This window comes from Zea mays, chromosome 2 (genome assembly GCF_902167145.1).
Source record: "Zea mays cultivar B73 chromosome 2, Zm-B73-REFERENCE-NAM-5.0, whole genome shotgun sequence".
Taxonomy (NCBI): Eukaryota; Viridiplantae; Streptophyta; class Magnoliopsida; order Poales; family Poaceae; genus Zea; species Zea mays.
This window is the reverse complement of record NC_050097.1, coordinates 134,006,901-134,017,454: the sequence shown is the minus strand read 5'-3', so window position 1 is coordinate 134,017,454 and position 10,554 is coordinate 134,006,901. Positions and strand designations below refer to the sequence as shown.

Here is a 10,554-nt window from a genome sequence, read left to right as displayed (position 1 = left end):
GGCCCGTTGAGGAAAGCGCTCTTTACGTCCATTTGAATCAACCTGAAAGAGTGGTGAGCGGCATAGGCTAATAATATTCGAATAGACTCTAGCCTAGCCACAGGAGCAAAAGTCTCCTCGAAATCCAAACCTGCAACTTGGGCATAACCTTTTGCCACAAGTCGAGCCTTGTTTCTTGTCACCACTCTGTGCTCATCTTGCTTGTTGCGGAACACCCACTTGGTTCCCACAACGTTTTGCTTTGGACGTGGCACCAGGCTCCAAACTTCATTCCTCTTGAAGTTGTTGAGCACTTCCTGCATGGCCAACACCCAGTCCGGATCCTGCAAAGGCCTCTTCTACCCTGAAAGGCTCAATAGAAGAGACAAACGAGTAATGCTCACAAAAATTAGCTAAGCGTGAGCGAGTTGTTACTCCCTTGCTTATGTCACCCAGAATCTGATCGACGGGGTGATTACTTTGGATCGTCGCTTGGACTTGAGTTGGAGGGGCCAGTGGTGCTTCTTCCTCCATAACTTGTTCTTCTTGTGCTCCCCCTTGATCACACGCCTCTTCTTGAGGAACCTGTCCATCATGTTGAGTTGGGGGATGCACCATCGTTGAGGAAGAAGGTTGATCTTGCTCCTATTGTTCCTGTGGTCGCACATCTCCAATCACCATCGTGCGCATTGCGGCCGTTGGAACATCATCTTCATCTATGTCATCAAGATCAACTTACTCTCTTGGAGAGCCATTAGTCTCATCAAATACAACGTCGCTAGAGACTTCAACCAAACCTGATGATTTGTTGAAGACCCTATATGCCTTTGTATTTGAGTCATATCCTAGTAAAAACCCTTCTACAGCTTTGGGAGCAAATTTAGAATGTCTACCTTTCTTCACTAAAATGTAGCATTTGCTCCCAAATACACGAAAGTAAGAAACATTGGATTTGTTACAGGTAAGGAGTTCGTAGGAGGTCTTCTTGAGGAGGTGATGTAGGTAGAGCCGGTTTATGGCGTGGCAAGTTGTGTTCACAGCTTCTGACCAAAACCGCTCGGGCGTCTTGAATTCTCCAAGCATCATCCTCGTCATGTCGATAAGCGTCATGTTCTTCCTCTCTACCACACCGTTTTGTTGTGGTGTGTAGGGAGCGGAGAACTCGTGCTTGACGCCTTCTTCCTCAAGATACTCCTCCACTTGCAGATTCTTGAACTCGGACCCGTTGTCGCTCCTGATCATTTTCACTTTTAGCTCAAATTCGTTTTGAGCCCTCCTTAGAAAGCGCTTAAGGGTCCCTTGGGTTTCTGATTTATCCTGCAAAAAGAATACCCAAGTGAAGCGGGAAAAATCATCAACAATTACTAGACCATACTTACTTCCCCCGATGCTAAGGTAGGCGATGGGTCCGAAGAGGTCCATGTGAAGAAGCTCCAGTGGTCTTGATGTTGTCATCACATTCTTGTTGTGATGAGTGCTTCCCACATGTTTCCCTGCCTGACAAGCTGCACAAGGTCTATCTTTTTCGAAACACACATTGGTTAGTCCTAACACATGTTCTCCCTTTAGAAGTTTATGAAGGTTCTTCATCCCAACATGTGCTAGACGGTGATGCCACAGCCAGCCCATACTAGTCTTAGCTATTAAGCATGCATCTAGATTGGCCTCCTCTTTCGAAAAATCAACTAAGTAGAGTTTGCCATCTAATACACCCTTAAAAGCTAATGAACCATCACTCCTTCTAAAGACAGATACATCTATATTGGTAAATAGACAATTATAACCCATGTTACATAATTGACTCACAGACAATAAGTTGTACCCGAGCAATTCAACTAAGAACACATTGGAGATAGAATGCTCGGATGTAATGGCTATCTTCCCCAATCCTTTAACCTTGCCTTGGTTCCCATCTCCAAAGATGATCGAATCCTAGGAATCCTTGTTCTTGACGTAGGAGGTGAACATCTTCTTCTCCCCCGTCATGTGGTTTGTGCATCCGCTGTCGATAATCCAGCTTGAGCCCCCGGATGAATAAACCTGCAAGGTGATTTACACTTGGGTTTTAGGTACCCAACTCTTGTTGGGTCCTACAAGGTTAGTCACAATAGTCTTTGGAACCCAAATACAAGTCTTGTCTCCCTTGCATTTGGATCCCAACTTTCTAGCAACTACTTTTTCATTCTTACATAAAGGCGCAAATGAAGTATTGCAAGCATGGTAAATGGTAGAAGGTTCATTACATACTCTCCTAGGCACATGATGCACAATATGATTTCTCCTAGGCCTACTTCTACCATGCACAAAAGTAGAGCTAGAGGCAAACATAGCATGTGAATCAAAAGCATTATAATCATAACTCCTATGAGCATTCCTAGAAAATTTTCTATCATAAATGTAAGCATGACATTTTTTAGAACTACTAGCCATAGGAGCCTTCCCTTTCTCCTTGTTGAGAATGGGAGCCTTTTGGCTTGTTAAGTTCTTGGTTTCCTTTCGAAAACCAAATCCATCCTTAATAGAGGGGTGTCTACCAATTGTGTAGGCATCTCTAGCAAATTTTAACTTATCAAAATCATTTTTGCAAGTCTTAAGTTGAGCATTAAGACTTGTCACTTCATCATTCAATTTTGTAATAGCAATAAGGTGTTCATTACATGCATCAACATTAAAGTCCTTACATCTATTACAAATACTAACATGCTCTACACATGAACTAGATTTATCAGCTTCCTCTAGCTTAGCATTTAAATTATCGTTTAAACTCTTTAAACTAGATACAGTTATGCACAGGTCTTCAATGATCTATGCAGTATGTGGGTTACCATGCGGACGCTAATAGCACTAAGCTCCGCGAACGCCTCAACAATGTCTAAACCAATAGCTACAATGAGTTAGTCAACTTAGCCATATCCTAAGAAGATTGCATCTTGGCTCACCGGATAGAGAAAAAGAGGAAGGCACCAATGATAGGATCCTCAACCTAGCCTCAGCGGTTCAAGATTGTTTCTAACAATTAGAACACGGAACCTCAGCAACAATCAGGACAATGGGTGATAAGAACATCTCAGCAGTCGCAGGTACTAGCTCAAAGGAACAACCAGCCTCATCAGTAGCCGCAATAATATCGCTAGGGCAATGGAACACAAATGCTACACTTGCGATAACACTAGCCATTATGCAACAGATTGCCCTCGGAACCAACCAAGACCTAGACCATTTGTAGCTCAGAACAAGGGCAAGAAATAGAAAGTGCAAGTCAAGCAGTGAAGACTGAACTTCACTACTCAAGAGGACCTTCCAGAAGGAGCACCCGCCGTGACCGGTAATTTTTACGTCCTTAATCAGCCTGCAATAATTCTATTTGACTCTGGGCATAGCATAGTTTTATTAGTGCAACATTTAGTGTCTAATGCCAGTTGTCATTCTATCATACCAAGGGAGCCTATATGATAGCAACGCCAGGGGCAAGGTTGTGACCTATCAGTTGGGGAGTACAATTTTCAAAACCACCCTCCTAATTTTGGGATTGGAAAGTGTAGACATTATCTTAGGAATCGACTAGATGACCCAACACCAAGTTCTACTAGACGTAGCCGCACGAGCCCTTGAGATCCATTTCCCCAACCTTTGGAGAACTTACCTTGTCCATGCCCAGCCAAGGAATGTGCTTATTCCATGACTAGGTAGGTGCCCGTGCGATGCCACGGAACATAAATTGTGAACCTCCAACGGACTTCATTTGAGACATCGCACGGGTACCTACCTAGTAAATATATACTCACAGAGAAGAACAAGAAAACCGGACACTTAGTAGAATGCCTCCTCGATATCCTGTCAGCATCCCTGAATGCGCTATCTAGCTTGCTGTTTCCACTGGAGGAACTTGACCATACACCATATTTTATCGATTTGTGCACATCTGCCTCACCAATTGACTTGATAACAAAGAACTTTGCATACATATAGTCGATTCGGAGATCATCTATGTTGTACTGGTCGGTTCTTATAATGATTGTCCCATCCGGATTACCAACAGGGAGCCTTGTTGTGTGAGACTTCACAATTACGGCAGGCCTCTGATTGCTTGGTTTCTCAGAATCAACTAAGCTATGCGCTTTTTGGCCAGTAGCATTTAGATGGCCACTTGACTTTGAAGATGGTTGAAATTTCTCGGCAGCAGCCCACTTCCGAAGATCAGACCTAGCAGCACATCCAAGACAATTGCTTCCAGACAAATGTGCTGATACCTGTCATAAATAAGACATGTCAGTTGGGAACAGATGACACACATCTTACTACAAGTAAAACATGCTATATTTAAAACAGGCAATGAAAAACCAGTACAATATTTATATACCATGCATCCGCTTGCCACTATAGAAGCAAATCACAGTTTGCTAAAGACCTACCCCTCCTCCCTGACTAAATTAGGGCCCACAGTACAGAGTGGACATAGAAAAACCTCTCACAAGGTAACTTAACTCCACCATTGGGTTTAGGTAAAACAAGCCCTACACATATTCATGTCCAGAACAATCATAGATGGAATGTTCTTATAATTTCAGAGTTCATTTAGCTAAAATTAATCCCAAAAAGAAAAAAGAAATGACCCTTATAAGTTACTGAAAGTTAACTTTTGAATGAATTCCAAAACTTAGGTTCCTTGCTGAAGGCGTTTTAATGAACTACCACTACCCCACCTGAAGTAATCCTGGAAAAAGATTCAGCATGAAGACCAGACATCCAGTGGTGTGATAGTGATAGTGATACATTGAGTGAACTAAGTTACCTAATAAACATTCAAATAAAAAGTCAAGTTTGATTACAATTGTGTGAACATGTTCATCCGGGATCAGATTATCATGTGAAGGAGGCGCAATACATGCCATACACGAAAAGGCAAATCTTACAGTGATTCAGGAAAGTTAATGATTCCTTCTATAGATAAGAATTAATCACAAATACACTGTAACTTGACAAAAGAAAGGCCAGATAGTAATAACTTATAAAATTGCTTACCTGAGAAAAATGACCACACCTGAATACCTACTTACCAGTTACAGGAAGGTGCGCTGCTGTTTACCTTTCCACGATAGACCACTGCGTCAGTCTTCTCAACAACTTCACAGCACAGGAGCTGCATACCTACCTACCAGTTACAGGAAGACCAGTAATCATGTGTTGGTAAACCAAACCGCTAATCAGCTGAAAGAATTTTATGCATTTGATGGTTTCTATCAGGGCAAAAAGAACTGACCCCTGATACTGTTTTCAACTGAGGGATGTTTCAAGACGACAACATCCAGCGTGATTTTGACTCCCTGCTTTTGCTTGTCAGATGGATGATCTGGAAAGAAAGGAACACGAGCATGTTCGGCGGCTCAAGCACCACGCCTACAGAACTAAACACAGCTGATGGTTCTCTTTATCGTCAACTTGAACTACTCTTAATTTAATAAGGTAAAAATGCCAAGAGAAAAGGTGGACAGAAAATTTTACCATACTTTATAGATAATAATTGTAAAAATTAAAAGAAAGTTCCCAAGAGTTTATATCTGTACCCTCTCTTTGGTTGGGTCTTCGACAATATTTCAGTGATCTATTTATGTCCTTGATCATGTCATCAGCAAGTGGAGGTCCAAAAGGCACGGATCTATTTATAGATATTTGGAGTGATCTCTCCATAGTCCTTTCCCAGATCGATCAATGCTATGCATCTGGAGAAATGGGTAATGCATGGTTAAAGCTCATGAGATACGTGAGGACTGCACGACGACGCTGGATGTTCATAGACCATACAGGAGGCGGAGGGAAGGGAAGTTTAGCTTACAATTTCCTTTAGCGACATGGATACAATCTCGTGTGGCTGTTGCGCGTAACTGTCAGTCTGGTTCACAGGACCGCTAGGGTTCCTTCTACTGAACGCTTCTCCTGCACGAAGATCGGGCTCAAATATGTGTCTGGTTTGTATCACAGATTTGTTACACATTTTTTTGCAAGAGTAGGGCAAACCTGGAGCCTTCTCCATCTTATCAATTGAGGGTCCAGCAGCTCCACTGGTTCTTTCACCTGCCTAAATAATGGTGAACAGATGAGGTAAGTCTGCCAAACTAAAGAAACGTACAACAAACAGATACAAAAGGCCCTCGCATACCCTGGTTCACAGGTTGGAGCCTATCTAAGGATACTTCAGAATGATCCAGTCAAACACATAGTTGAACTGGTATCCTGCATTAGTAACACAATTATGAGATACAAATAACAGGACTGGAAAGTTCAATTGATTTAAGTCCACATAACGCTAGGAACAAATAGATTCCCCCATACAGGTACTTTTTAAAAATAAACTCAATTTCTCGATTAGATATAACAGAATGTTCTTAAGGAGTAGTAAAGATTACTTACCAACACAAAATTTAGACTGCACCCACATTACTAATGTAAGGAAAAATCAAGTGTTATTGCTTACCAACACAAAATGGACACCTGTAGGTAGCAACTTTTGCATTTTTAGCTACTGGAGCATGGGATCTGTTATAGGATGTGCTCATGTTTTCAATCAGATATGACAGAAGGAAACGAAGAGGAGGGGTACACTTACCTAGCGTATCGAGGTGGCGATGGCTCTCCCAGTTGTGTGGCGCCGCGTGTTGTACAACCTCCTCCTTGTTCAGTCAACTGCCTAGCCTCTTCATGGTCGACGTAGATTTACTCATAGGTAAAAAAGTTATAGCCCATGTCAGAATAAGAGTTCATTCGATAACACAGTTAAAATAACTGCAATAATCACAAAAATAAACAGAAATGCTGACCTTCCTTTCCTGATGAATCTCTGATATAACCCTTGTGATACCGACCAATGACTTTGAGCTTGTCAAATGGACACTAAGGATGCTGCATACACAAAATTTTAATTGATAAAATCATCTAACCGAACGAAAGTACCGCGAGTGAGGAAAGGTTTCCTACTTAAGCTTCTTCTTGACAACTGACTCAACAACCCAGTCGCCTATACAATTCAAATCAGTATCTCTGGGAAGGAGATCAACCTAGGAAAGATGTAGCTTTAGTTGACAGATGATAGCATTCATTCCAGTGAATTGCGGCTGCTGTGGTTGGAGAGGTGTTGGTGCTTGCGGCTGTTGCGGCATCGTTCTGGTGGTTTTGCCTGGAATAGAGGTGGGGATTGAGGATCCGCCGGCCTCGACGCCAGGTCGGCCAAGAGCCCCAACTTGTAATAGTCTTAAAAAAGTATGCACAACACAAGATGCATTATTTCAGGGATGGAAATAAGTTAGACAACATGTACCATCAGCCACTACACATGATTATTACCTCAAGTACCTAGATAAATTTTCTAACTACATTTTCTGTGCCCTGGAACCAACCAGCAGCTCCCCAGGCATTTGTGTTGCAGAGCATTTGAGCTTCAATTACACATGTTACCGCTCATCTTGATAAATTGTTCTTCATTTTGTTAGACAAAACGACAAACATTCATCTGGAGTTAAAAATCATCTGGGGCTTTGGGCGATTTAGGACATTCACTACAGTCTATGGTAAAGAAAAATCTGCGTACAAACTCATGATTACTAATATATTCTAACATAAAAATGAATATTAAAGCACAATGCCATTTTGTCTCAAGGAACTTTAGAGAAGGAACAAGATAATAACATATTAAGTCAAGATAACTTTGCGATAAACTAACACTTGCAGAGAAGGAAATAAATTAATCTTAACATGAACACACCAATCAAGCAATGTTCAATTACTACAAGGCCAACCACTGCCACTCAAAATTGAGTATCAACAACCATGTGCCGTGAAGGTGCATCATCACTTCGTAGCCCCGATCACCAAACCAATCTCCTTCCGCACTTGCATCCTATTGCATCGAATGCAACACAGCTGTCACAACCTCATGAGCGCACCAAATTAGGTGTGGCATGGATTCATGGTATGCCACGACACCTAAAACTGGAACTGAAAGGGGGAGGAGAAGACTGTGTGATGTCACCTTCGGAGTAGTGGCCTTTGGGGATGGACAACATGGAGGACTACATGACGAGGCAGTGAGATGCCCTTGCCCTTGTTCACCATTGCCAACCTTACCCTCACACTGTCGATTCGACCAACCAATCTGCTATCATGAAGACAATAATTTGAACATGGATTGAAAACTTGACTTTAATCTAAAAATTTCGATTAATGTACAAATGTATGATATATCAATCAAACTTGAATGTAATGCGAACCTTGATTGCGATGTTTGGAGCTCTGATTTAATCAACAAAGTGATAAGTCTAAACGACATCCTTGCATCTGAAGTTTTATAGAAGCAGATGCGGAGGCAATCAAACAGAGGAGAAGGGGACAACCATCTCGGTGGTGGTCATCAGCTTCACGCCAAGGACACCACCCACCTGGTACCCTTCAATCACGACAAGATTCAGGTTCACCCTTGCAGGCATGTACGACAGGATTCAGGTGCTCCTCGATCACGATGCCGATATCAACGGCGTGACCCCCACTATGGCCCTCGTCAAAGAGCGAGGCAACAACGCTGAGCGGCACCTCCAAGAGGAACGACGCCTTCCTGGTCCCAAACGCGAGGCATGGGACCTTGCTGCCGGACACAGTGACGACGAAGATCTCTGTGACGCGCGCTTTGGAGCCGCCTGCCTTCGCCAAAGTCGTTGAAGACGAAGTCGGTGACTGCTCACCGACGGGGGCGAAGTTCCCGACGATCTGCACCGCTGACCAGGACATGAGGCGGGGCCGCTTGAGTTTGTTGCGGATGGAGCTCGGCGCTGGTTGAATGATGTCAAGGCACCCAGGTAGTTTCGATCCACACCGGCGACCCCGTTATCGGGTGAAGGAGCAGAGTAAAAGGCGAGCATGAGATGGTGAGCGAAGCTCCCAACAACCACGGACGTGGGCGAAGCTCCCACCATGCTCCCTGACCGCGCGTGGTGGGGCCCTTGCGAGGCAACCTGAGCGAACCCCGGATCCAAATATGCGGGGATGGCAGGGGCAGGAGAAGGGCACCGAAGACTTGCGCGTAGGAGGAGGATGGCGGGGGCGGGTGGGGGTGAGGATGGCGGAGAGCGGATGAGGGCGAGAATGGTGGGGGCTGCCGCAGAGGTAATCCCTGGAATGGCACCCTTCCTTCGATGGAGAGCGGGGTGAGGGCGAGAATGGTGGGGGCTGTCGCAGAGGTAATCCCTGGAATGACGCCCTTCCTTCCATGGAGAGCGGGGCGAGGGCGAAGATGGCGGGGCGACCGCGGAGGCATCCCTGGACGGAGAGCAGCGGCAAGGACGCGAATCGCGGAGGCGGGCATGGCAGAACCGTGCACCAACACATGTTGTGGACGCCTACACTAATGCCTTAATGAGTAGTAAAGATAGAACTACCCCTAGAGAAAATTCTAGGGTCTAGGGGTCTATGAATAGGCCGATGTTTTCCTAGGTGAGTTGTTGAGAATGCCACCCGACCAAGACATAGAGTTTGCCATAGAATTGCAACCAGATACCACACCTATATCTAAGTGACCCTATAGAATGCCACCACCCGAACTGGCAGAATTGAAGAAACAATTACAAGAGTTACTGGATAAGGGATTCAACCACCCAAGTACTTCACCTTGGGGATGTCTGGCCTTGTTCGTAAAGAACAAGGATGAAAGTCTAAGGTTATGCATAGATTACCACCCTCTCAATATGGTGAGTATCAAGAATAAGGATCCTTTGACTTGTATTGATATTCTTTTCGATCAATTAGTAGGAGCCAAAGTGTTTTCCAAGATAGATCTTTGCTCCGGCTGTCATCAAATGAAGATCTAGACAAGTGACATCCCAAAGACGGCTTCTCAGCCGATATGGACTTTATGAGTATCTGGTAATGTCGTTTGGGCTGACCAATGCATCGGCATATTTCTTGTACTTGATGAATGCAGTATTCATGCCTGAGTTTGACAAGTTTATGGTGGTCTTCATTGATGATATCTTGGTATATTTGAAGAATGAAGACGAGCACACAATGCACCTACACATCATGCTTCAACGACCACGAGACCATTGTTTATATTCCAAATTCTCGAAATGTGATTTCTGGCAAAAGGAGATTAAGTTCATGGGTCACACCATCTCCTAGGAAGGGATAGCAATCGATCCAGACAAGGTACAAGAGGTGATGGATTGGAAGCCTCCATCCACTGTCCGCTAGATTCAAAGTTTTCTCGGATTAGCTGGGTATTATCGCCGACTCATTCTAGACTTCTCCAGAATTGCCAAGCCAATGACTAAATTGTTGAAAAGGGGAGTAAAATTTGAGTGGAGTCAGAAGTGCGAAGATGCCTTCCACACCTGAAGGCAACACTAGACCACCGCACCAGTAATAGCGCAGCCTGACAATGCTAAGCCATTTGAAGTGTATTGTGATGCTTCAGGCACTAGACTTGGTTGTGTTTTGATGCAAGACAACCGAGTTATTGCCTATGCGTCACGAGCACTAAGACCGCATGAGCAAAATTATCCGACACATGATTTGGAGCTAGCAGCCGTAGTT

At 44.0% G+C, this 10,554-nt stretch overlaps 2 protein-coding genes across 2 annotated transcripts; both read right to left on the bottom strand.

Annotated features, from left to right (window-relative positions):
* Nucleotides 1–3,650: 3,650 nt before the first annotated feature.
* LOC103648927 (YTH domain-containing protein ECT2) lies at nt 3,651–6,689 on the bottom strand. The gene is made up of 8 exons (XM_020548992.2): nt 6,584–6,689; nt 6,137–6,210; nt 5,995–6,055; nt 5,813–5,913; nt 5,544–5,699; nt 5,240–5,329; nt 5,066–5,127; nt 3,651–4,229 (listed from the first exon to the last, which is right to left on the bottom strand). Exons 5-8 carry the CDS (start codon nt 5,665–5,667, stop codon nt 3,651–3,653), a joined length of 855 nt encoding a protein of 284 aa, XP_020404581.1. The 5' UTR covers nt 5,668–5,699; nt 5,813–5,913; nt 5,995–6,055; nt 6,137–6,210; nt 6,584–6,689.
* Nucleotides 6,690–8,273: 1,584 nt separating this feature from the next.
* LOC103648926 (uncharacterized) lies at nt 8,274–9,328 on the bottom strand. Its single transcript, XM_008673302.1, has 2 exons — nt 8,950–9,328; nt 8,274–8,852 (listed from the first exon to the last, which is right to left on the bottom strand). Exons 1-2 carry the CDS (start codon nt 9,326–9,328, stop codon nt 8,419–8,421), a joined length of 813 nt encoding a protein of 270 aa, XP_008671524.1. The 3' UTR covers nt 8,274–8,418.
* Between the last annotated feature and the right edge of the window lie 1,226 nt (nt 9,329–10,554).